The following is a 26,497-nucleotide window of genomic DNA, read 5'->3' as shown; positions in this document are numbered from 1 at the left end:
GTTGGCCAGGTTTGCCACTAAGTGTTGGCAGATCTCAAAAGAAAGCAAAAGACTTGAGGTTGATCTGAAATACCTACCTTATGCCATTTGTAGTTGCTTGGATTTGAAGTTTTTGTAAATGAGCCAAAATTGTAATGGGGTTTGGAAGTTATGGGTTTGTTTCTTGGTGCGCTTTAAATGTAGTTGCTGCAAAACCAAAGTTACATACATTTTTCAGGAAAAGACAAACAGACAAACTACTACATACTGTAGTCTAACAAGATAATGGAGACCTATTTGGGACAAGGCTTACTAAATCTAGACCTCTGTCCTTAACTTCTGTGAGAATATTGGTGCACAAAGGATGTCGTGAGCGCCATTAAATGTTGATTACAGAGGCTCTCGGATGCTCCTTAGCTGACTCTGAAGGTTTTCAGTGTCTCGAACATTTTTTACACATAATATAATAAAGGCGGTATATAATATTCAAAAATTGAGAAATTTAATCTAATGCAGATTGCTATAGAGCGAGAGAGAGGGAGAGAGAGAGAGAGATCACGTGAGCATGTCAGCCAGGAAGTGACCGTGCAATCGTTTCAGGTTTGGCCGGTCAGCGCTGTAATTTCCTCCAAACAAAGTAGGATTCGCCCCGCAGAGGCCGGATGAAGCCAATGGATTGAGCAGGATTTCTGCTGTTGTATTTTGTTTGATTTTCTTCGCAATTGAAATTTGAAGAAATGGGCCCCGGTTAAAGGAAAGAAGATTCTAGAAACACCGTGGACTACGGGGTTTCGAGTTCGGGCAGGAGCATAGCGGCCTGCGGCCGAGAAGGAAGCTTTAGCAGCCGGGCAACGAAAATAAGTCGCTCGCTATTGTGTGTTAAAACGGAATTAGCATCATAATAAATCCCCGTAAGTGTCATGTTGTTACGTTAATCTGAATTTAGTGTTTTAACTGCTAATGTTCGTCAGGTGTCACGAGATGTCTTGTCTTATTTGTTTAAATTGAATAGCCGTACCAACCCGTTTGGTTTGAGCTACCGCTAGCGTGAGGCTAATGACTTTAGCTGCTCGGAGCTCTGTAACAGCGCTTGATTAGACGACCTGCCCGGCGCTCCGCTGGGGCACACGGTAATGGAGATAAACTACAGCCATTAAAAACATTACTGGCGGAATGCGAAAGTAATGCGACTGTTTACTACTGCCCCGAGAAGTCAAAGCAGCGAAATTAGATACGGTATGTACATAAACAATTGTTACATTTCGCGGTGTAGACCAGGTACATCAGGGTTACGGTGTTTTGTTACTCTTCTGAAGGTTAGCAGGTTTTTTAAAGAGAGTTGCCAAAGCATGACTTTGAGAATATAAGGTTAGTTTGAAGCCTCGTGGAGACCTATGTGCATGCTTCATTATTTACAGGCACATGACAGCCACGAACACGTGTGCCTTAAAATAAACGAACCTATGTAGTCTGCTGGTTATTGGCTAACTTACAGTAAGTAAGCTAACTAGCCTGATAAGGGGAAGCTCAGCAATACGGATTAATAAACAGCGGTCGGCTATTTAGTAAATGGGTTGTACTGAACGCTAACTAAAATGGCTGATTTATCTGTTGTCCTTTGTTTGTCATTTTACTGTGGGCTAGCAACTTGCGGTTGCTATGCTAAGGAAACGGAGCAAAGCTCAATGTCCGACTGGTTCAGTCGATGTTATGCTCAGCCATATGCTTTTTGTTGTAAGGCACAATAGTCATGTTCTTTTTCAGCATTGCTGTTATCTGACACCTGCTCCACAGCAGGTCCAAGCAGCTAACCCTCTCCCTGTCTCTGGATGTGTGCATGCGTTTGCTGGTGTGTGTGTGTTGTTACATCCTGCAAATTGCACATCATGATAACTGACAGTGAATTATCTATGCTTTAGGTCCCCATCCCTCACTAGTCTTCCCGATTCTGTTCTGGGAGAGTTCAGACCAGCATCATCGCCAAGATAGCCGGGCCAGGCAGGAAGAGGCACACCTCAGATCCAGACCCCAGCAGTGGTAGTGACTCTGGCGACGGGCGGCCTGTCAGTGCCAAGTGCCTGAAGATGGCCAGCAGCGGCAGTAGTGGTGTGGCCGGGAGTGAGGCGGTGGGCCACCGTGGTGGAGCTCAGCAGAGAGGAGGCAGTGGCAGAGAAAATGGCTCAGACTTGCCCTCCAGTACGAGTAAGAAGAAGCAGAAGGACAGGGCCAACCAGGAAAGCAGAGAGGCCAAGAGAGCGGCGGCAGCAGCTGCTGCAGCCGTGGATGGGGTTATTGCAGAAGTCAAGAAAGGTAAGAATTACAAAAAGTGTCCCAGCTACACGCATTTTTACATTATTTTATTTTTTGTGGATGTCTACTCTTAAAATGTGGGTAAATGTTTTGTTTTGAAAGGTAACCATGTAGCCTCATTCCCTGTAGCGTGTCCCTGGTATTTTATTTTTCCCTACATGAAAGCTGGTTAGGCCACTTGTGTTGCTTTGGTGTCATTCAGCTGCTTTTCCATGGAGTTTGTCATCCTCCTGATGACTCAAATTCCACCATCTTGAACTTTAGCTAGTGACGGTGATTGTGGTCCCTGTTCTGCTTTGTGAGAGATTCACTGTAAGCCAGAGGGTTACTCAAACCACAGCCTGTGGAGAACTGGTTCATTTGTTTGCTGTGATCAGTTATTTTTGTCAGTAATTATTTCACTTCATTATAGATGCACATTAAAAAGCACATTTTTATTATGTCAACAAAGTCCTCTGGGTGAGAGACCCTCAGTGATCTAGAGACAAAAGCATCTGCAGCCAATCAGTAATCGTCATCTTCTTTCTTCTGGTTCCTTTAGCTGATCCACCACAGCAGATTATTTTGCCTCCATCTCATCCTATCCTAACATTCTCCTCTGCCACACCAGTTCTCTGCATGTCCTCCTTCACCATATGCACTATAGGCAGAAACACACTAGTGATCTAGATTTACCTTTAGATGAAGCAGACAGACCAAAGTGCATGGCTGTAGTTAAAAGAGGTGTGCTGATTTTATAACAGAGAGCAAGACAAAATCTTCATAGCATACAGAAACATAACAAAGAAATTGTTTTATGCTCATTATTTAATTTTTTATAATTGATGAATAGTACAATTGTAGCTGAAATTAATATGCAATTTGTTGCCTGGCCCTAGTTTGTGTCCCTAAATCAAACTCAAAGGGCTGTTCCAAGAACCCCCTTAAATCACCTGCCGCCTACACTCACCAGGTGCAGGCCAAGGCAGTGGAGTTAGAGTCCTTAGGATATTGTTGAGGCATTTATCCCTTTGCAACTTCTTTATTGGATAAAACAGTAATAACAGCAATAAAATATTAACTACAACTACATTATATGAATTTGGTAGCACACGTATGTGTAAATGTAAATGCCCAACTTTTAGTTTGTCATCATTTTATTTATTTTGCAGTACTAAACTTTTTTCTGTGTAGTGGAATAATTTGCACAAGAGAGTTGAAGAAGATGGAACGGGTTAAATGGAGTGGTTTGAAATGAGTGTCAGGGTTGATTTGTGACAAAAGGAATGTGAAAGTGAAAGAGTAGGTTAATAAAATAGTAGTGAGACCTGCTATGACGTATAGTTTGGAGGTGGTAGTACTAACAAAGTGATACAAGGCAGAATTGGATGTGGCAGAGTTGACAGTTTTTGGATTTTGGATTTTCTTTGAGAGAGAACAGGATGGGCAAGATTAGGAATGAGTACATCAGAGGGAGAGCTCAAGTTCAGTGTTTTAGAGGCAAGGCTGAGGTGGTTTGGACATGTGCAGAGGAGGGATAGTTTTGATTATAAAGAGCCTCACAGAAGCAATGACAATGTAACAGTCTTAGACTCACCATCTTCTTCTAGTAGATACTGAATATAATGTGTTAAAAGATGAAGAAAATGTTTCATGCTTTCTGGAATTACATAATGGAATACTTTTCCAGTTTAAAGGTTAAAACAAAAGCAGCTGTAGTTTTCTTGTCTGACCACTGAAGGATTTATTTGAGTCCACATAATCTTTGCACAGATTTGTAAATCAGGTTTGTGGTTTCTTTCTTCTTGATGTTTCTCCTTTTCTTTTTTTCCTTTTCCTCCATCATTTATCTGTCTTGATCGAGCAGTATTAATCACTTAACTCGGTTACAGTTGTGAGTGATTTTGTCCCTGAAGGTTGAAATGCTAATGCAAAGCTTCTCACATTTTCCATAAGCCCTTGATCAAATAAGCTATTGATTCACAGTGCTGTTTCTTTCCAAAGTCTATAGTCTTTGGCAATACCTGTAAACTATACACATGAGATTCGCCTGCCTTTTGTTTTACTTGTTTTCTGTATTTGTACTCATGGATTTGGACTCAAAGCATAGATACCTCCCTAGCAACTAAAATAAGCACCACAGTAATAGAGCTGTAATCTGCAACAATTACAGCTCTATCACTGTAGTGCTTATTTTCTAATCAATAACCACTTTAGTCCAGCAATAACAGCTTTTTGGCCAGTAGGGGGAAGGATCATAGTAGAAGATTTTTAGCACCTATTCCAATTGCCAATTGCATTTACTCTGTTCGTCTCTGATTTGGTGCCCATCGTGTTCTGATCTTCAGCATGTGTGACTACCATATTGTCACACATTTCGATATGTTGTTGTTGTTTTAAGCCTGCATAAATTGATACTAATAACAGCTTTTAAAGGTGATATTGGATCTCGTGTTGATGTGAACGTAGTGATACAGCATTTACCTGACCATGTAGAGCACAGCTCATGCCTGTAATCAGTGCTTTGATTATATATACTTGATCGTGCTGGAAGTATTGTTTGTAAGTTATCTTAGTGGGTCTCATCAGACTAGACTGTGTTCAGGTCAGTGCGGCTGTTTGTAGTGTTAATAGATGTGCTCTACTCTGGCTCTGTTTGGTTTCTCATGAGACTGAATGTGAGAGTACTTGTCTTGCTGGTTCTCTTCTTCATAGTGAAGGGATGTTATTCTAGCTGAGATACTGCCAGATACTCAACCAGCTGTAGGCTTTTCATGAAAAGGCATCAGTAATTTTTTGATATTATTCAAAACCTGCAATCACCAACTCTGTTCAGTGATGCAAAGCAAAATGTATTTGGAAACAGCAAATTAAATCATTTCATTTTTTATTCATTAATAGTATTACAGTGTGAAATGCTATTTAAGTTGAATTGGTTGACTCACTTTAAATTAAATGTAATTTAATGTTCACAACATTCATGCTGGTAGTTGATCTAACCGTAGTGACAGTCAAAACGAGTTTACCTTAAACCAAAAGCTACTTTATTAAAAATAGATTTTGAGAAGTTATTTTTTTTCCAGTTGCTAGTTTTGTAGATCTTTCTAAAAGAAACTCTTGCTACTCGGCAGCCATCTTTGAAGTGTTTTGGGGAAAAATAAATGGGAAGAAAATCTGAACTTCACTTTGAGAGTATTATGTGTGTTAATGTGTGCAAGTCAAATATGATGACATACTGCAAAAAAAATAAAATAAAATTCTACACACGAGCAAAGTTTCAGAACCTCCACACAATACTCGGTGCTAGCATAATTGCCGTCTCCTCTCATCCAATCAGAGTGCTTAATAAGTTCCGTACTATTTGACAATATGGTTACTTTAAGCCAAGAAAAAGCCAAAGTACTGTTATCTACAATTTTACTAAGCCCACAATTGGACTTCACAAACAACAGTGCAACAACATGATTGGCTAATATCTTTACTTTTTCAGATGGTGATTGGCTCTTTGTTAGCTTGAGCAGGACAACTATGGGCTCTTAACAAATGAGAGCTCTCCAATTGATTTCTGTTCAAGAATCTTTGATTGCATGTCTGCTCCTTTCATATGTATATATATTCTGGCTGTAACAGTCCACTGTTGCGGTAGTGTAATTTTAATTATACTGAGAATTCACAAAAAAATACACTTAAACACACATGTTAAGTGTTTAAAAAAAACAAAACAATTTGTCACAAATGTCAACAAGTTTATTCCTGTCATTTGAGTGGCGCAGCTACACTGGTAATCTGACTGTCACCAGCTGAAGGGGATTGAGTGTTCCTTGTGACCTTTTTGGAGTGATTCAGTTGGGGAGAGATTGGATGAGGAAATGAGTGTGGGAAAGTTGAGGCTCTCCAGTTGTTGATGAAGGCTGGGTGCTATGAGCCTTGTGGTACACGTCTTCTTGTTTCTTTCTTTTTGTCCACGTTTGTGTGTTGAATCTACATTTGAAGAAGTGGCTCGGTAGCATGCAAATGACTTGATGATTTTCCTTCTTGCAATTGTTTACTTGGAATACAGTCTGTGTGGGGTGGATCATTTTAGATGTCCCATTTGTAATTGCTGAGTTCACTGCCTTCTGTCTGCCTCGGTCTGTCCGTGAGTGCTCTGGACTGACCCAGTTGAGCATATGAGCGCAGTGGTCTGTGTGAATGCGTGAGCATGTGCATTCAGTGTGTTTTCCTTTGGGTTCATTGTACTGATGCTGTGCTCTTCATTGGTTTTTACTTTAAAATTTCCTTTTTAACCAGATGATTTCTTTTAGTTTTTACGTTTTAACAGGGTCACTGTGGCTCAGGCTGGAGGCTGAGTGATCAGGGTGGAATAATTTTCAAGTTCCTGCTCATCTTTAAAACTCATATGCCTGCTTCTTTGTTTTTTCAAGATGTGTTTGTGGACTGGAAGCAGAATGTCAACGAAGTGACTGTCAGGCTGCGCTGTGGCGAGGGGGTGCAGAGGATAGAGGACATAAACACCACCTTCACAGACACACACTGCAATGTGGATTTCCCAGGTAATTCACAGCAAAGTATAAAAGTGGAGATCAAAATAGAAGCTGGGTCAGTCATAAAATCTAAAACCACAAAAGAACAAGCATAGCTGTACAGTTTAGCCTTCAAACTCTGGAATTTGGACTTTAAACTTAATCCTTTGGTTTATATCTTGGATTTATTGCAGTTATTCTATTTGAAATGATACTGTAGGTAGAGCTGTGGTCTAATAAAATCGGTGCATTTTCATTTTTCAGATGGACGGCAATGGAGCTGCCAGCTGCAGGAGGAAATCGAGGCCTCATGTAGCAAAGTCCAGTATAAGGAAAAGGGAGGCTTCCTCCATCTCATCATGCACAAAAAGATTCCTTTCCACATCTGGCCTTCTCTAAAAGTGAGTCGCATAAAATTGTTCATCGCTCATTCAAAACAAGTTTAAAAGAATATTAAATTAAACTGAGGTAAGTATGCTAGCCTGCAAGCAACACACTGTACTTGTTATAAGGGTTCTGCACCACGTTTAGAAAAACATTTTGCCCAGACGTGACTGTTAGTTAATCTTTGAAGGAGAGTCTTGCACATTGAAGCTTTAAGTAAGCCCTGTGTTTTTCTTCTGGCTCCTCTCCTCTGCTTTAGTCAAATAAAAAGAAGGAGGCAGTATCCATAGAGACCAAACCAGACATGAAGCCCGTTGCCTTGGAGTCATCAGAGAAAACTCCACATCTCCAGCCCCAGCCTCCCTCGTCACCTGCACACAGCGAGTCAAGACGCGGTGTTAGCAAATCATGTGTCAAACGCAGCCTGAAAACTAAACTGACGGGTGAAAAGGCCACTACGGACTCTGCAGGTGTTAAAAGCACAGCTGGAGATGGCTCCACCACCAGCAGCAAGCCTGTTACCGTCACGAAAGCAGAGCAACCGCATCAGGAACCTAGTGCCAAACGCACAGTTGTACGGCTGCCTAAGACCTCTAAGGACGCTGCATCAGCCGACCTGCCATCTGTGATGTCTGCAGCAGCTAACGGGAAATCCACCTGTGCCCACCTGCCCGCTGGTCGGAGCCCACAGGCGGAACGGAAAAGTGGAGACAACAGATCTGAGACTCGTGGCAGTGGACAGAAACAGGGAGCAGAAGCAGCTGCTTCCACCCTTACCAACAGAACTCAGGTGAGATTAGATATAATATTATGATTTATAATTCAGTTTCTTTACATGCCCTTAAATAACTGGATACAGTTGACTTTCTCCAGTAAGCTGAGCTGTTAACTGTCCTGTAAGCAAGAAACCTGCCAACTGTTAGAAAAACTTCCTCCGGCAGGGAAATAAAAAATTCACAAACACCAAAAGAGTGTGAACACACAACGGTAAAGAGCTGTCTGTATTGTACTATCTCTATTTTACACAGCCACTTAGCTACCCCAGCAACAGTATTGCTGTTTTCTTTTATTGTGTTTATAGTCACACACAGCTGTGAGGCGGATGTGACGTATTCTGAATGAGCCCAAAATCATGCAGAACACAAATAATATAGTTCCATATTTAATAATATTTAAAATGATTAAACATTTTATTTTATTTTTTTTATTTAAATAATTTCCCAACTCTGACTCATTTAAAGACTAAAATTGCAGATTATTTCCACACATCACCCAGTACTAGGATTTAATTAGATTGCAGCCAGTAACACCATCTGCCATGTGTGGGCTCCCCTTTTCCAAGTGTCCCTGGAGCTTGGGAGAGATTTGTAATTTTATGAAAGATTTTTACACAACATACTAGCAGATGCCATCTAAACCTGTCACCAGACAACAGCCTGCCAGATAAAGAGCAGTAAGTGAGACATGAGAGGACTGTCTGCTCATGTGTATTGGCGTGTTTTCATACAGCTAAGGTCACAAAAGTAACTTTGCAGATACTTTAGATCTCACTGGATAATCAGCTGTATATGGCATCCTTTGTTTTTGGTCACTGCTGTAATAAGAGGACTAGAGGGTGCTGTGTTATACCCTCTCAAATGTGAAAAATCTGTAGCTCATAGATATTCATTTAGTCTCCTTTCCTATGGGGACTTTGGGAGTGAACGTTGCTCTCTTTCATTTTTAAAATGTCTCCTGTTTTGTTTTTTTGTTTTTTAAATGTATTAATTTATTTGTATTTTTTTCAGTTGGCTGAGAAGCAAAACCAGTCATCAGACCAGTCTGGTGCAACAACACATGTCAGTGTGAGCCAGCCAGCAGCTCCTGTTAGCACCAGTGACTGTGTTAAACCTGTCGCCTTCAACAAGGAAATGAATTCGACTTCTCCCCAAAGGCTGGGAGACAGAACAGACTCTGAGCCAGCTGGAAAACCTGTTGAGCAGGAATCGGAGCAGGATCCTCTGATTTGTCAGCAGCTTGGAGATATGGAAGTGGTACCAGTAGAGGCGATGGGAATGCCAGCCAAGCAAAGCCAGCCCCCAGGTGTTGCCCAAAGGAAGAGCAGTTGTGACGATGAGGAGAAGCGGGACCAGTCGAAGGAGGAGCCGCTACTGGAAATGAAGCAACTGGATGGTTAGTTGTATATGGTGCTTAAATGCGCTTCTGAAAAAGGTTAAGGGAACAGTTTAACACACCATTAGTCAATTTCGGGGACATCGGTTTGCTCAGTGAGGAGGTGTAAACCATTGGGAATCCATTTCACCTGCTTTGGTGCAAACAAAAGGAGAGCAGATGCACTGGAAAGGCAACAAGAGGACCACTCCAAAAGGGGAATGTTTTTGCATGTGGAAGCCAAACCATTGCTCTTTCCTCGTCCCCTATTTGCTGATTTTTCTCTAGTTTTGCTTTTTGCTAGTAACCTTGTCACCAGCGACAGGTCATAGTACCTGTAGTGCATTCATATTGGTTGACAAGCCAGGGTTCTCCGTTAGCACAAGTCCCACTAAAGACCCTCATGCCACACTCATAGTGTCTGTTTTGACAGTTTGGTTAGAAATGTGTACAACCCTGTCCAGCTGTCCTTGAGTAATGGATCATCTCTTGGAGTCTCATCCATTCTTAAGACAGTGCTGGGAGGCTTGGAGAACACTATCATAACAGCACCAATGTGCTAATCTGGGGAAGCTGGACTATCCATGCAACATGTACTGTGTCATGCTACCAGTGCAGTGCAAAGACACTGGCAAAAAGTAGAGGTAGAGGAAAAATCAGTCAGATGGAGTAAGAGAGCAGTGGTATACCTGTAAAACCATTCACTTTCTTAGGTTCGGTTGTTGCCTCTACAGTGCACTTGTTGTTTTTGCACAAAAGCAGGTGAGATCATTTGATAATGGTGTCTGGAGACACCATTACCCCAAGTTTGACTGACTTTGTTATACTGTGATTATTAAGTGTAATATTTATTTAGCTTATAATTGAAGGTGAAAATAGTAAATTCCAAAATTTGACACCTTACAAAATTCTCTTTTAGTCTCTCTAACTTTTCTTCTTCTTGACACTGGTTTATGACCAAAGATCACAACTGCAACATATAAATGCTGAAAACATTTAAAATCTTTGGTTCCAAGCCAGCTGTGAGATAACCTTGGCTCTCAACCCGGACCTTGTGCCGCATACCTTAAACAGCTTTCCTGGGATCATATTAGGCATCCTATTCAGATACACAAACCACCTCAAATAACTTCTTTTTATTAATACTTTGTCCAAACTTCCCACAGCCCCAGAACCCATGGTAAACCTGCAGTATGTGAAGAATGATTCATATGAGAAGGGCACAGACTTGATGGTGGTCAATGTTTACCTGAAGGGGATCTGCAGGGATACAGCCAGAGTCATCTTCAGGGAACAGGACTTCACCCTCATCTTCCAGACAAGGTTATGACCATGAATATCTACTAATAAAGCATGTGGCTACATTTTGGCCAGTCTTGAAAGAGCAGCGAGTGATTGACCTTCCTTTGGCTTTCCTTTTACAGTGATGTCAGCTTTCTGCGGCTTCATTCAGATTGTGGACCGAACACAGTCTTCAAGTGGCAAGTCAAACTCAGGTACTGTTGGAGTTTGCTTGTTCTTGCTTAGAAACCAGAATCTTAAAATGAGCAGGTGAAGAGCGCAACACCGGAATGTTTTTCTGTGTAGATGTGTGGGCTAACTGTACAGCTATACTGAGCTGACATGTTCCAGGAACCACGGCCAGCTTCATCAGTATCTAACTAATTGGAACAGCCTAATTAGCCATGAAGAAACAAGAGTGCTAAATCACTAGGGTTAAATCAGGGCAAAGACATCAAACTTATAAGGTAGCACCTGTCACTGCGTTTAAGGAAACTTGTGAAATCAAATTTCCTTATCTGTGGTTTCTTTTTACGGGTTTAAGCACTCGGCACAAATGCAAGTGGTGCGGAAGACATAAATATGTTTAATATCTGGAATGTTATAAATGTCTTCCAGACATTACGTGATAAATAACAAAGTGGGAATGTTGCACTGATGACATTCTCGTAGATCACTCACCTCCCTGAACTTCTTTTTGCCTTTACAATCTGACCTGTGTACTCTCCTTCCTGTGATTCAGGAATCTGATCCAGCCTGAGTTGTGCAGCTACGCCTTCACTCCCTCCCGTCTGGACATCACTCTGAAGAAGAGGCACAGCCAACGCTGGGGGGGCCTGGAGGCCCAAGCCACACAAGGTCTGCTGCCAGGCTTCTACTTGTCAACACTAGATAAAGTCTTTGGTTTTGTTCTGCAGGATTTTTGGACATGATAATCCAGAGACGTTCCACAATAAAGATGACCAGCACTTATTACTTGAATTTAGGGCAGCTTGTTGTCTATTGTTAGTGTTTTTTCTTTACTGTTTGTGGTTGAGACAAATGCATGTGGGTTTTTCAGGTACAGGAATTTGACCTCTGTAACGTGGCATGTAAATGAATATTGCTGCAAAACTATATTTATTATTCCTGTCACATCTCTTGCTGATGACCTTCATTTTCTAACCACAACCTCTATTGTCCTCTGTTTAAGGTGCAGTGGGTGGCGCTAAGGTCGCTGTGCCCTCCAGCCCTGCCTGCATGGAGAAAAGCCAGCCAGGCAGCAGTCAGCACAACCTCCCAGCCAAGGAGGAGCCGCCGCGGGTTGGGGAGGAAAAACCCAAGACCCCCAAGGCCCCAACCAGAGTGGAAGATGGGGGTTTGGACTCTGTGGCTCCACGCACCGTCTCTGAGCACGTTGCTATTACCAAGCCAGAGCCTACTGTTACCATGGTGAATGGATTAATGAATACCCATATAGACTTGAAACTGTGTACTACTATTGTTATATTGTTTTTACTTTTAGTAGTTTTATTATCATTTGGTCCACATGTGTCATAAGAGCTGACAGCAGCAGAGGTGACACTATAGAGTCTGGATGAGTGAATAGTTATTGAGTGAGGCTAATAAAAGTACATACAAACATATACAACTAGAGTAAATGACAGTGTGTGTTTCCCAGCCTAAGCCTACCTGCATGGTGCAGCCCATGACCCACGCACCTCCGGCCAGCAGCGAGCGCCATGAGGAAGAGGAAGAGAAGAAGGTGTGCTTGCCTGGTTTTACAGGGTTGGTCAACCTTGGAAACACCTGCTTCATGAACAGCGTCATTCAGTCCCTGTCCAACACCAGAGAACTCAGGGATTACTTTCATGGTAAATAATGGATTTACTCTTTTTACCTCTTAAAAATAATACAGGAATACATTTATAATTCAGCACTGTTTTAATAAATGCTGCTCTAATGCACACCCAAAGGGATAATTTACTTCATCTTTAATGCTGTTGCCAAGAAGAGCACCGTGTTGTTGGGTTTTTGTGTTGAAAAGTAAAACAGGCTATGTTTTATTATGGCTTTGGTACAACGTCATGGCCCACAGGGGCAGGTTTAATGAGTGCTCAGGAACTTCCACAGGATTTATCTCCATTAGCTACAACTGCAGAAGTTTGTGGACTTGAAGCATTTAGAGCACTGAAAATCTGGGTCACCTAGTTCCTTGGAAACAATGTAATTCGCCAAAGGTTGATAGAAAATAATATGGTGTATCAGTTAATGTCAGGCTATGCTGCTTGTTTTTAACTTTATCGTGGTGATGACCTATTCTTTTTGCATTCCTGTATTTTCTGTTTCCCCACAGACCGAGCATTTGAGGCAGAAATCAACTGCACTAATCCACTGGGAACAGGAGGCAGGCTAGCCATCAGCTTTGCTGTGCTGCTCAGGGCTCTTTGGAAAGGAACGCACCACGCCTTCCAGCCCTCAAAACTCAAGGTACAAAAGCGGCACCCTGAGATTTTCCTGAGATCTTCTCCTCTTCTACAGCAATTTTTCTCTGGAAGTTTTCAATCTGCCTTCATTTTCTCCATCTGTTTGCAAACACACAGGCGATTGTGGCGAGTAAAGCCAGTCAGTTTACTGGTTACGCCCAGCACGATGCCCAGGAGTTCATGGCATTCTTGCTGGACGGACTCCACGAGGACTTGAACCGCATCCAGAACAAACCTTACACAGAAACGGTTGACTCTGACGGGCGGCTAGACGAAGTTAGTGTTTTTCTTTGGCTAATGTGATGAGATGAGATTAAATGGTAACTGTTTCCTGCTAGAATTCTGTCAAACCTTGACCTGATGTTTTGTTTTGTTTTTTATTTGTTGGTGCAGGTGGTGGCAGAGGAAGCATGGCAGAGGCACAAGATGCGGAATGACTCCTTTATAGTAGATCTGTTTCAGGGGCAGTTCAAGTCCAAACTGGTGTGTCCCACATGCTCTAAGGTAACACAATAACACAATTCTTCAGTCCCCCCCACCCCACAAACACAAGTTTGGTTTCTGTTTATTGACATTGACATCTGTCTTCTTTTTCAGGTATCTATCACCTTTGACCCCTTCCTCTACCTGCCCGTGCCGTTGCCACAGAAACAAAAGGTGCTCTCAGTTTTCTACTTCGCTAAGGAACCTCATAAAAAACCCATCAAGGTAAGATAAGAAACAGCTTTGCAGTTCTGCATCAATTATTAAGTGCTGAAATTCAAAGGTGTCTCTTGTGACCTGTTAATGAATATTCATCTGGATGTGTCAGTTTTTAGTGAGTGTGAGCAAGGAGAGCTCCAGTACTGCTGAAGTCCTGGAATCTATCTCTAGAAGTGTGAGGGTCAAACCCGAGAACCTCAGACTGGCCGAGGTTAGACATTTTAAAATGTCCTTTAACAGTGTCATGGAAAGGAGGGAGAGTCGTATAATACCGCAGACATTTAGAGGTGACTTTCTCAAGGACACTTTTTCTCTTCCCCCCCCCATCTCAGGTGGGAAAGAACCGCTTCCAGCGAATGTTCCTGCCTACCCACTCCCTGGACACAGTGTCCTCCTCTGACATGTTATTCTGTTTTGAGGTGCTTTCCAAAGACCTGGCCAAAGAGAGAGTGGTATTGCTCAAAGTGCAGCAGGTATAAATCTCGCTTTTACATTTTTGAAAATCTGTGAAATATGTGACTACAAATATTTTAACAGCCTTGTGTTTGCTCTGCAGAAACTTCAGGTCCCCAATATCCCCATCTCCAAATGTGCTGCCTGCCTGAAGCCTCCGGTGTCTGAAGAAGACAAACTGAAGCGTTGCACTCGTTGCTATCGCGTTGGCTACTGCAATCAGTAAGTTTTCCAAAACATGTTTTTTCCAACTGTAAATGGCTGATTAAGAACTTTCCAAGGGATTGCCTGGAAGAAAGCTGTAGTCCAGTGACTCCCATATCATATTATTAATTCAGTCGGTTAACTTTTCTATGAACATGTGTTGCGAAATCAATCAATGTAGAGCTGTGACACAAACCATGGAGGCCCAGAAGAGTGCAGTCAAACGATGAGTTTATTAACACACAGGAGGGAAAACATCACCATATGTCTTCTGCCAAAAATACACAGAGAATGGTTTATATATCATCAGGGTTTGACGCCCCCTCTTGCGTTCTATAACATATTTTTGTATTTCTAAGAACATCATTTGCATCTTGTACAGACAATGAGACAATTTTAGAGCTAAAGTCAGACACAGAAGTTCCTCTTTCTAACATCTTTTCCCAAATAAGGTGATAATTTCAGGCCCTGGAGATACCGTGGACTTGTCCTCCTGTTGACCCATCTTCTGTCACCTGTTACTAAGTAAACTCAAATGCCACAGGTTGCAACAAGAAGCTGAATACATTCAGGCCTTCGCTCAAGCCTGTTCCTAGATTATATGTACTATATGTATTATAAGCGTGTAGCGGCCTTCTATGTTCTAAGTCTTTTACACAATAGATTGTGAAGTCATAGCGCTTCACAAAGCTTGAAATCTTCAATAAACTGAGACTGAACATCAACTCTGAATGAGCACAATCATGCAATGTGTATGAAATACTTCTGGCTGTACCTGTAATAAAAGGTTAACATGGTGGAATTAGCTTTAATAAACATCTTTAATACAATATCAAATGCTATAAGAAATAAATGATAAAACTGCAGATTATATGTTAGCAATAAAATTTCTGTACTTCCTCACATGTTAACTCTTCTGCTCTTGTATCTCCAGAGTGTGTCAGAGAACCCACTGGCCCAACCACAAAAGTCTGTGTCGACCCAACACAGAGAACGTGGGCCTGCCTTTCCTGGTCAGTGTGCCAGAGTCTCGACTCTCATATTCCCGGCTCGTCCAGCTTCTAGAGGGTTATTCCAGGTACACAGTCACTTTTATTTCAAGGTCATCGTGTTCGATTTACTAATATTAAATTTGCTGTGACGTGTCTGAATTAGAGATGGTCCTGGGAATTAGTTTTACTTCATTAATGGAAGAAAAAACTCAAACTACTAAAAGTATAAACAAAGACAAGACAAGGAGGTGACGGATGGTGTCTAAACAAATTCTTCATGTATTTAAGGGCCATTTGTAACTGTTAATCACATTTTTTAATAAACTGTTCATATTAAATGCTGCTGAAATGTGCAGCAAAGTTTGCTACCAGCACTGTTTCTTTGTATTACACGTCTACATGTCTGTGGAGTAAAGTATGCATGTCTGACACAGTCTTCTATTCATTTCAATCTATTTGACCTTTCCTTGACTTTTCCTCTTTTTCTACAAATATTTATTTATTTGCTTTTCATCTTTTAATGGAATAAAGAAGTATGATTTTTATGTAGGTGTTAGCAAATCCTTTTCTGTCATGCTCCACTGCTAAAGCTCAAAAAGTCATTAATAAAGGATTCAAGTTTACTTTTATAAAAATGATTTTCATTCAACTTAGTTTCTCTCTGTTTTCCTTTTGTCCCCTGTCACTGTCTTAATGCTGGAAACTTGAGCAATAATCAGATCCCCCTGGCTGTACTTTGTATTATCTCTGTGCCAGCTACACAGATGGATCTCTGAACACCCAGAAACATTTTTGATGCTCAGAGTATGACAAAAAAAAAAATAGTTCTGAATGTCTTTTCAGTCAACGCTTGTGCTTTTTGATGTAAAATAATCAGAGTTTAATGTTTATGGCATTTAATAATGAATATTATGTGAACATACTAAAATGTGAACTTTTAGTATAACCTTTACTCTGTCTCTCTGTGTGCAGGTTTTCCGTCAACGTGTTCCAGCCTCCTTTCCAGTCAGGCAGAACATCCCCTGAAACATCACAGTCCCGAGTAGACCTCCCTCCAGTGCCAGCAGGCTCCCCTGACGGTCCTGGATTGGAGGATGAAGCTGTGGGTGGTAGCAGTACTGTAGGAGCAGGTAACTTGGAGCTGGAGAGCCACGCTTCGCTGCCTGAATCCCAGGCAGAGTATGCTCAGGCCTCAGCCATCCACTCAGGGGACTCGGAGTCCCTCTCCTCTTCCCAGACGTCCCTCTCCACCACACGGACCACAGATTCAGGGTTCTCCGAGTCACTCTCTTCTGCTTCTTGTTGCTTTCTGGACCCTCATGCTGAAAAAGAGACGTCCTGTGAGAAGGCTGTGCGGCCAGAAGGTAAATGTATTGTACAGATTCTTCATTATTTTGGTGATTTGCCTTTTTTTTTTTTTCTTGCCTTCTTATTTAAACTTCTTGAACGTTCTGCAGCTGCAGTCGCAGGGTATCAGCATCCGTGTGAATCTGCTTCAGGTCATGCTAGTCAGTTCTACATCGCTCTGCTGGATGCAAACAACAAGGAACAAAGGCTGGATGAGAGAGGTACCACCCCACTTTCTACAGAACTGATTTTCTTTAGTTTTATTCTTCTCATTGCCATATTGGGTTGATTTAGCAAGATAAGGTGCTAATTTGAAATCCTCTTCAAGACTTTTCTGTCATAAGATGCGTTTTGACTTTTTCAGGCTTCTGAGGTTTAGTGTTACAAATCAAAACAGAAAAAGTTTCACACACTAATATGTTTTCCTCTATCAACCCGTCTGCAGAAGATGCACTGGCAGACATACCTGACGATGCAACCTTGGAGCTGGTGTGGAAGAACAACGAGCGTCTAAAGGAATATGTGCTGGTGAGCTCCAAGGAACTGGAGTACGAGGAAGACCCGGGTTCTCTGAGTGAGACGGCCAGAGCGGGACACTTCACCCTCGAGCAGTGCCTCAATCTTTTCACCAAGCCAGAAGTGCTGGCACCTGAAGAGGCTTGGTAGGAGTCTTTAAGAAATGAGCTCTAAATAATGTAGCATCGATTGTGATTCTAGACGTGTAGCTCTTTTTCAGGTTATTCACAAATTCCGCTTTGTCCGATGTAATTCTAAACTTGGTGAACATACCAAGTGGTAAATGTGTCTAGCCTGTGTAACGCTAAACTCAGGTTTAACTTTCTCTTTCCCACTCCCAGACAGCAGCGACTAAACTAGGAGACATCTTGTATACAAACTTCAAAAAGAGGAACTAAACTTAACACTTAACCCAACAGCCTGGTCTGTAGCTGGATAGTGTCAGGGCTCCAGATCCTGCATAGACATTCAAGCAGAGGCTTTTATTTGTGTATCTTTGTGTATTATTACATGAGAGAGAGAAAGAAGAAGATGTTGATACATCGAAAGGGAAAAACTCAGTATACTACAGTTACATACACTAACAAAACAAACTGAGTTTGGATAATGATGCTCTCAGGTTTTTAAACAATGTTCAGAGGTCAACTTTTCTGGGAATGATCTAGAATTTATACCTTGGTTCATCTGCTACGTGGCTAGGGGAAGAACTGGTGGCAACCAGTATTTTTATTGTTTATTTCACAGCATTATTCTTTAGGTACCACAGTCATTGCAGTAGTGATGGTGACGATAATAATCCAGTGGACTTTAAAAATTCTCAGTTTCTGAGTTCAAGTAGAACGCTGAATCATAGTGAACTTAAGTAAACAGGTGTCTGCTGCGTAAAATTGGATCAGGACATAACATTTGCCCAGTACTTTATTACTCTACACTGTGCTAAGAGATACATTAGTGAACTTCATAGTTGAAACTTCTTAAATGAAATTCGGTGCAGGCCCGACGTGAAAAGTCTTATTTGATCATGCTGTGCATTCGTCTCATCAGCTGGTCTTTGTCTCTGCTCTCTGTGTTAAGGTACTGTCCAAAGTGCCAGCAGCACCGTGAGGCCTCCAAGCAACTGTTGCTGTGGCGTTTGCCCAACGTTTTGATCATTCAGCTCAAACGCTTCTCCTTCAGGAGCTTCATTTGGAGGGATAAGATCAATGATATGGTCGACTTTCCAGTCAGGTCAATACAAGCTAAATGTTTTTGTATCCTAATTTTCACATCATTTGAATGTTAATGAAAAAAAGATTTGGTCAATTATTTAGCTAAGTGTGACTATTATTAGTAGTAATACTGTATCACACTATACTGTATTTGTTTCTATAACATTAGCCTCTCTCGTCTTTCAGGAATCTAGATCTAAGTAAGTTCTGTATTGGCCAGAAGGATGAGATGCAGCAGCCTCCTATCTATGACTTGTATGCGGTCATCAACCACTATGGAGGAATGATAGGAGGCCACTATACTGCCTACGCTCGCCTGCCAAGTGACAAGAACAGCCAACGCAGTGATGTTGGTAAGTCTGATCAGTGGCATCTATTTTTATGTATATGGAAGTTATACAATAAGTTCCACTCTGACATCTTGCTACCACTTATCGGCCTCTCTTCCCTCCTTGACTCTCAGGCTGGCGTCTATTTGATGACAGCACCGTGACAATGGTGGACGAGAGTCAAGTGGTGACGCGTTACGCTTATGTTCTGTTCTACCGGCGACGAAACTCCCCAGTGGAGAGGCCGCCACGCTTCCTCAGGCCTGTAGGTGCAGAGTCGCCCACTGCTGCAGGAGCTACTGCCAGCCAGGTGAGAGAGCCATAACAATAAGACAGGAAATTTTTCCCACAGCTAACTTAGAGCTCCTGTTGTTTAGTTTTTGTTGTTTTTCTGGTTTTTTGGGTGGGGTGAGTGAACTGTCACTGTTAGAATGCAGTGTGGTTGATGGGCTGTAGTAGGGCTGGGCGATATGGCCTAAAATTCATATCGCGATATAATTTGAAGCATGTGCGGTAACGATATATATCGCGATATATTCTTTTCTTCTGTATAACGTATTTTCCACACTATAAGGCACACTTAATATCCTTTAATTTTCTCAAAAATCGAGAGTGCGCCTTATGTATGAATTCTGGTTGTGCTTACTGACCTCGAACCGATTTGGGCGTGCAGAAATCTGTTAAAAAATGTTTCAGTACAACTTTGGTAAGCCACACTGCTTGATGGATTGTCAGAGCATTACGGCTGCCATAGTGAGGAGCTTCGCGGAGTAATCTGGGTCCAAAACCGTCCATTTCAGGTCCCAAAGTCAAACGAACACTAAGAGTTAAAAACGGTCTAAATTCTTTCATCTTTAATAAAATCATCAGCGTTGCTGCTTTACCAGGTGTAACAATTAAGTTTTACATCCATGCGTCCATGAAAACAGAATTTATTAAATTTAACAGAGTTAGAAGTTAACAGGAAGTAAGCTCGCTAGTTTCCACCTAAACATGACATACCATGTTCTGACTGAGAGATTTTTGAAACTAATTAAAACGTACAGCTCTGCTACCACTTCCAACATAAATGAAGACCGAAAACTAAACAGCAGTGGCGTTTGCAGGGTTACTGAAGTTGGACTACCTGGTATATAATGTTGTGCTACGTGATTGCTAGCGACACAGCTATGTTAGCATAACATTAGCACAGTGAAGGATGAACGCCAACTTTTTTCCCACTCGATAAAAGTTAACGTGACGGATTCTGGTGGTCAGGGACAAATGCAATTGTATAGCAGGATGCTATACACGGGCCAAACTTCAGTCAGGAGAACAACTGAGATTATTCATCCACAATACGAGGTTAGTTATTAATATACTGCAACAACATGGGAATAGAGCAGCTGCGAGAGAATTCAACATTAATGAATCAATGTTACGGAAGTGGAGGAAGCGCAGTTTTTGGCTTTCCCCATATTTCAAAAGTGCTTCATCTCTTTGCTATGACTGTCGCCCGCCATAATTTGCAGATGATAATGGTTTTAGCCGCTGCGATGCTTTCGACCAAAACAGGCGCAGCTTGATGACATCATCAACATGCGCTATCGCGATAGAGCGGTATAGTCAAAATCTCTATCGTTGGCCAAATTTATATCGTTTCTATCGTATATCGTTTCTATCGCCCACCCCTAGGCTGTAGGAAGATTTTAGCTTGGGTCAGTGTGGTTAATGAGGGAGTTGTACATGTTTATTCCTTTGTACATTGTATCGAGTCCACCTGTCATTGGGGTTTGGGATATTAATAAGTGTCACACTAATGAGGAACTGGCAGTACTTGCCAGGTGTTAAGAGACAGGCCTGTGTGTTGAATCTCTCTGAGAACTGCTGCTTCTGTTCAATTAGTCTTGACAAGAGGAGCTTGTGCTCTGACATTGTTAATGACAAACAGCCCAGTGGGTTTATAATGGATAGATCCATCACGAGACACACTGTTAATCTCTGCAAAGCTCAGATGTCAAGTGGCATTAGCTTCGTGGGTTTTTTCTTTTCCCTTTTTCCCACTACTTGAGTGTAACTGCTTTTGAGGTTTTTTGTGGGGTTTTAAATATTATTCCCTATCATTAATAAATCTTGTTGTTGATCTGGTGAACAATTGAAAAGCGGGAAATACACATTATAAGCAATTTCAGTGTGTATTGTAAGTGATCTTGCTTAGACATCCAAATCCATATGGGTATAAAATTAAGTGGAGAATGGTCTAAGGAGCTTGGAAAGAAAAGCGTCTGGACTTCTTTAGGTTGCTTGAAGACGTTGCTTGAAGACACAACCTAAAGAAGTCCAGACGCTTCTCTTTCCAAGCTCCTTAGACTACGATGACCTGGATGACTGAGAACCTTCACAGACATAAGTGGAGAATGTATAATCTGCATTTTATTGTCCTTTTTCATACATCTTGGGGGGCACTCTGATATTAAAGGATTCCCTTGTAAGTAAATGAACAGCTAAATAACGTGAGTGTTTTTAGTGGAAGAGTATTGTGTTTTAAAGACTTTATATTCACTTTTAAGCTGTTTTTCATTCCCGTCCTCCTTTGTGCTGGAGTATTTTAGCCATGTGTTGATCAGTGAGACTTTGAACCATTGAGTTGTGTCTTTCCATGTGAGCACAGTGCAAATGATATACAGATTATTTATTAAAAACTGACTTCATGTCACTGCTGGATGTGAAGAACACTTTGTTCCTTACGAATGAATGCTGTACAGTCTTTGTTCAGTTACTTTCATTTCAGAAGCTGTCAGATGAGATTTCAAGGCTCAGGCTTAAATTTCATATCAGTCTCACAAAATTTGCTTAAATTGGTAAGAATATACTATGTTACAGTGTTTCCAACAAAATGGTTAAAATATACATTTCTTAACCTGGGCTTTTAGTAAGAAGAGCTTGAAGATGTCCCTTTATTTTCTGGCCCCTGTAAATTTGATTCCCACTTAAAGAACAATTTCCTCACTGTCCCAGTTTCAGTAGAGCACACATGTCATCTCCGTACAAATCACTGTGCTCAGCAAGTACACACATTTGGAGGTTTCTCGTGTAATCGTAGTATTTGTTAGAACACGCACCTTTTTGCAGAAGCTGACACAGGTTTCCCGCCAATCGCAGGCCTCTCTAATATGGCGGGAACTGGAGGAGGAAGACGACGGGCTCGACGAAGGGCCCCGTGGACTGTTCCTCTCTGCGCTGCGGCGACACCGAACACAGAGAAACAGAGACGAGGAAGAGGAGGACGGAGCCGAACAGTCGGTGCAGCGGCACCGCAGGCAGAGGATGTTGGACTATCCCGACGACGACTGCGTACGATACTTTGTTCTGGGCACGCTCACTGCAGTGCTCGCTCTGTTTGTCAATTTGGTCTACCCTCTTCTTTACAAAGCCACCTGGAGCTGAGTGCTGGCTGCAGGGTTTACCTGCTGGACCGGCCCTGAAATCATAAATGTCTCTTTGTAGAAACGAGAAGAGATGTTTTTAGTGTTTTTCCAGTAAAATATTTGTGTTCTACATAGCACCACAATACTTGAAGTGGCTAAACCCTTTAAAATACTCGGCACTACTTCACATATTAAGACTTAAACAGGCTGATGTTAAAGTCACAGCTGCTGACTCTTTCATTGTGAGAGACCTACCCCCACACTGTAATGATGTACTGGGTGTAGATTTCTCACTACATTACCTCTGCATTGTTTTAAAGTGGCTTCGAACTCTGTACATTTCTAAAGAAAGTTGCAGTTTTTATTGTCACACTTTGGGTAATAATTCTCAGATGATCAGCCATGACAGCCTTAATTATACATTGTATGTGTGGAGTTGAAGCGCAAACCCTGAAAGCTCTTTTGGAGCCTGTTTAGATGCGTTCAGGAGTCAGATAATTGTGTAGGATCCTTTTTAAGATGCTTATAGGAGCATTATAGAATAGTGAGGACCCGCTGAAAAGCGCCTTTTGTTTCCAGGGCACTACACTCATAAAAGATCAACGTGCAGGATTCGGGGCCATCTAGTGGTGAGGTTCCAAATGGCAATTAACTGAATGCCCATTTCTTTGGAGCACCTATGCAAATCTACATTATAACCGTTTGGGTCTTCCTGTCTGTGTGACTTGAGAGATACATCTGTTTATATTTGCAGGTGTTTGTACACTAATGAAAACAATGATTAATATATTAGAGCGCCATAAATCCTACACATTGGTCCTTTAACAGTAGAAATGTATGATGGGGGGAAAATGTGTTCTTGAAGAAGAAAATATTAAACCTCTTATTGTATGTATATGTATGTGTGTGTCCGTGTGTGCAGCTGCTTTTAGTTTGTATTCTGAAAATTAAGAAAAATGAATTTCGGGGCCTTTTTAAAAATTTCTGATCTTGTCAAGACAACATGTCCTCTTTTACATGTACTGTAGTACACTCTAATTATATATATATTTTTAATTGTGTGTTTATTGAATACCTCTAAGCCATAACTGCTTTGAAAAGTTAAGGGGTTGTGTTTTGTGGGGGCGGTGGGGACTTCTTTCTGTTCATTTGTTTTTGTTTATTTTTGAGCAGTTTGCAGCTAACGCAGTATATTCAGAGCAATAAAACTTTACACGTTTGTCCGCCCCTGAATGTAATGTTTATAAATTGCACTGCTTTAAAGGAGTTGAATTATGAATGATTTGGGAGCTCTAAAGGACAGTTACACATGAATTGTTCCTTACTTGTAAGCTATAAGTAAAGGTATTTTTGTAGAGCCTTCTTTAAATTTAAAATTTTAAAATATATTTATTAATTAATGATTCCGTTTAGCAGCTTAAGTTGCTGGACGACTTCATCCACAGCCACTAACTGTTTGCAAGTGTTGTTGAGACTCCACACCGTCCACAGATCAGTTTTTTGCTCTGTAGTCATCCCGTGATGATCGTGTGCGAGTGTGTATTTGGGTCTCAGGGAAACCTTCTCTGGTATCAGGTCAGAGTACACAGACCTGTATGTGCTTTGCTGTACTCAGATCACCATCAGACTGTATACTTGATTCAGACATGCAATTCTCAAGTCTTTATTTTATTTTATTTTTTTAATTTGTCTACAGTGGTCTTGATCTAGTTTGTCTAATTTGTCTCCTCAAATCAACTCCGCAGATGTATTTTAGGGGGCACGACCTCCAAGTGCTGATTGGCTAATGATTTAATGGACTTGACTGATAAAGTTATCTTTGTGTGTGAGTGTGTGTTGGGCCTAATTTAAAAGTGTTAATTGCAAAAGAACAATAATCATAACCTATATTTTGATGCCTCTGTATAATATTACCGAGTTATTGCAAGTAGTGTATTGAAGAGATCATAACCTATTTTAATTTCCATGCAATAATGTATCTCAATACCTCCACCTGAATGCTGCTTTCTAATATATAAACTTTGTGAAAATAAAATTTCCATCTGTTTATAGTCTTTGTGTGTTCCATGCCCACACATGAACACTCTCTGAATGCTGAACCAATGTGATTTATTGTGAACGCTTGGTTTATTTTGCAGGCCTCTAGCCAGTCGCTATTTGGGACGGATCTGGATGCCGAAGGACCGCCTATGCTGACCCCTGAGGTACCGTCTGACCTCTTTGCCCACTCCGGCGAGTGTGCAGCACCATCCTACGGCAACATGGAGGAAGTGGACTAACAAGTATGAGGGCTGATGAAAGAAAGGACAGGAGAGTGGAGATCCATGGAGGTCCCCCAAGTGGGAGCAGCTCCTCAGCTGATGACGCATCTGTCGTCATTGGTTACACCGGCATCTGAATCAGGTGTCCGGGGGGTGCAATGCAAACAAAATCTGCAGGTGGTCTGAGGATTTGACTGCACTCACTTGAGACAGACCTTCATTAATATACTCACATTAATAGCCATTGAAAAAGACTTAACAAGTTACATGTGTAGTTTTATTCATTCAGTTCATATGGGGACACTTGTGATCTCAGAGCTCCTGTTAACAGTAGCAGTAAGTAGTAAAGCTGCTGCTAATGGAGTTCCTCCTCCACCACCTAACAACCACCTACCAGAGAGAGGGTGTCCATGCACCAAAGCACCTTGTGGTCTGGTTTCAAGCTAAAAACCGGCTCTTGCTAACATTAACCAGACCTGTGGTCGATTATTAGGGTATATTTGGACACTTTGATGATTGTCGTAATATAAATGTGTTGTTTGTTTTTGTTTTTTTCCTTTTAAAGTTTGAGTTGCCTGGTTTGATTTGTTTGTGGTGGTGTATTCAAGATGGACTGGAATTGTAGCATCACATTAAGGAAAACATGAGATGGTGCTGACCCTCTTTTTTTTTTAGTGTGTGTTTTGTTTTTAATACAGTCAGCACACACTTTTTCTGTCCCGTTGCTTTCTAAACTTGATTTAGCTTCACTTTCTCTAGCTTTATTCTTTTTTTTTGTACTTGTTTAGTTTTTTCATTCCTGTGGATGCTTTTGTCTAAAGGCTTCAGTATAAATTGAAATGTGCATGGCTGCATGTAACCCGAGCTCCTTGTCAGATGTACCCTCACCCCCTCTTGCTGCATTTCATTACTTCTGTTCCTGTAAGTTGTCTAGCATCATGTTCTCACCCTCCTTTGTAATGGACTGCGTATATAATGTGGGGATCATTAAGAATGTTGCTGTGGATGCATATAAATGGTTAATATAAATAAAAACAGTTTTGAGAGTTAAAGACACTGGTGCCTGCAGTCTTCTCTCTATTCCCTCTGTGCATAAACGGCAGGCTTTGAGCGAGCATTGCGCCAAAAGTGAAACTCTGTTTAGACTTGAGAAAAAGAATTGTTGATGTTCACGAAGCAGGAGATACACAGAAGATCTCTACACAGGAATGGACTATGAGGTTGCAGACAAAAAAAAAAAAAAAACTCCACTGCAGAAGAGACCTTTAAGTCAGTATACAGTATGTGGAGGACAACCTGGAGAAAGATTCTGCAGTTTTTTTAATCACAGAGACGACGTATGTTTGGTGAAAGAAGGGAGAGAGCAGCGTCCCCACAGTGAAACCTGGTGGTGTTGTGCTGTGGGGAAGTTTTAGTGTGTGGAAAAACTGGGTCTTGGTCGTCACTTTGTCTTCAAATGTAACGATCCAAAACGCGTGTTGCTCTTTTGCTCTTCTGGAGGTGGCGAAGAACTAACTCCAGAAGACCAAAGTGACTGACTTGTCTGCCATTGAAAATGAAGTGAGGTTAACTGAAGACCAAGGTCTATACCAGGAAACCATTACATCTGAGAGAGTTTCCAAAGAAGAATGGGCTAGGATTGCTCAGGGAAACAACTGCAGTCTGTTAATCAGCAAAAATGAATTACAGTCGACTATTAGCAACAGGGGGCTGATAGTTTTGACCCTAGTAGTTTTTGTTTTTGGTGCAGTTTCTGTGCACACAACAGAATAATGTGAGCATCCACAATAAATATAAGATGTTTGGAAAAGCTGAATTAAAAAAAAATTCTTGCTCTGTTTAACAGCACTTGGAAAATACTTAAAAAAATGCAGTTTTCATTCCTCATCAATAAAATATCTGTACGACCTAAACACAGAAGGACACCTTCAAAAGAATGCCAAGTCAGACTAGTGAAAGTGCAGGTGGACATAATACACTTAAGGCTGAAATTCATTCATTTAGCA

The 26,497-nt window shown here is 41.4% G+C and overlaps 1 protein-coding gene across 4 annotated transcripts; it reads left to right on the top strand.

Annotated features, from left to right (window-relative positions):
• Positions 1-534: 534 nt before the first annotated feature.
• usp19 (ubiquitin specific peptidase 19) lies at positions 535-25,543 on the top strand. Of its 4 annotated transcripts, none has more exons than XM_084917876.1 (26): positions 535-890; positions 1,899-2,289; positions 6,693-6,821; positions 7,056-7,192; positions 7,435-7,965; positions 8,963-9,347; positions 10,493-10,649; positions 10,751-10,822; positions 11,350-11,465; positions 11,806-12,038; positions 12,268-12,460; positions 12,943-13,076; positions 13,190-13,348; positions 13,466-13,576; positions 13,670-13,780; positions 13,884-13,985; positions 14,107-14,247; positions 14,331-14,449; positions 15,366-15,509; positions 16,396-16,787; positions 16,881-16,991; positions 17,216-17,432; positions 18,361-18,513; positions 18,681-18,847; positions 18,958-19,133; positions 21,965-24,277. In XM_084917876.1, the coding sequence occupies exons 2-26, from the start codon at positions 2,064-2,066 to the stop codon at positions 22,247-22,249; spliced, it is 4,701 nt and encodes a 1,566-aa protein (XP_084774002.1). In that variant the 5' UTR covers positions 535-890; positions 1,899-2,063; the 3' UTR covers positions 22,250-24,277. The 4 variants fall into 4 exon arrangements, with proteins under 4 accessions (XP_084774002.1, XP_084774001.1, XP_084774004.1 ...); XM_084917875.1 differs by having other exon boundaries at positions 11,800-12,038; XM_084917878.1 differs by lacking the exon at positions 21,965-24,277 and adding an exon at positions 24,369-25,543 and having other exon boundaries at positions 536-890.
• Positions 25,544-26,497: the final 954 nt, after the last annotated feature.

The sequence above is a fragment of the Perissodus microlepis genome, chromosome 20, assembly GCF_051167445.1.
Source record: "Perissodus microlepis isolate ML-2025 ecotype Zambia chromosome 20, ASM5116744v1, whole genome shotgun sequence".
Classification (NCBI taxonomy): Eukaryota; Metazoa; Chordata; class Actinopteri; order Cichliformes; family Cichlidae; genus Perissodus; species Perissodus microlepis.
This window is presented reverse-complemented; position numbering and strand designations above follow the sequence as displayed.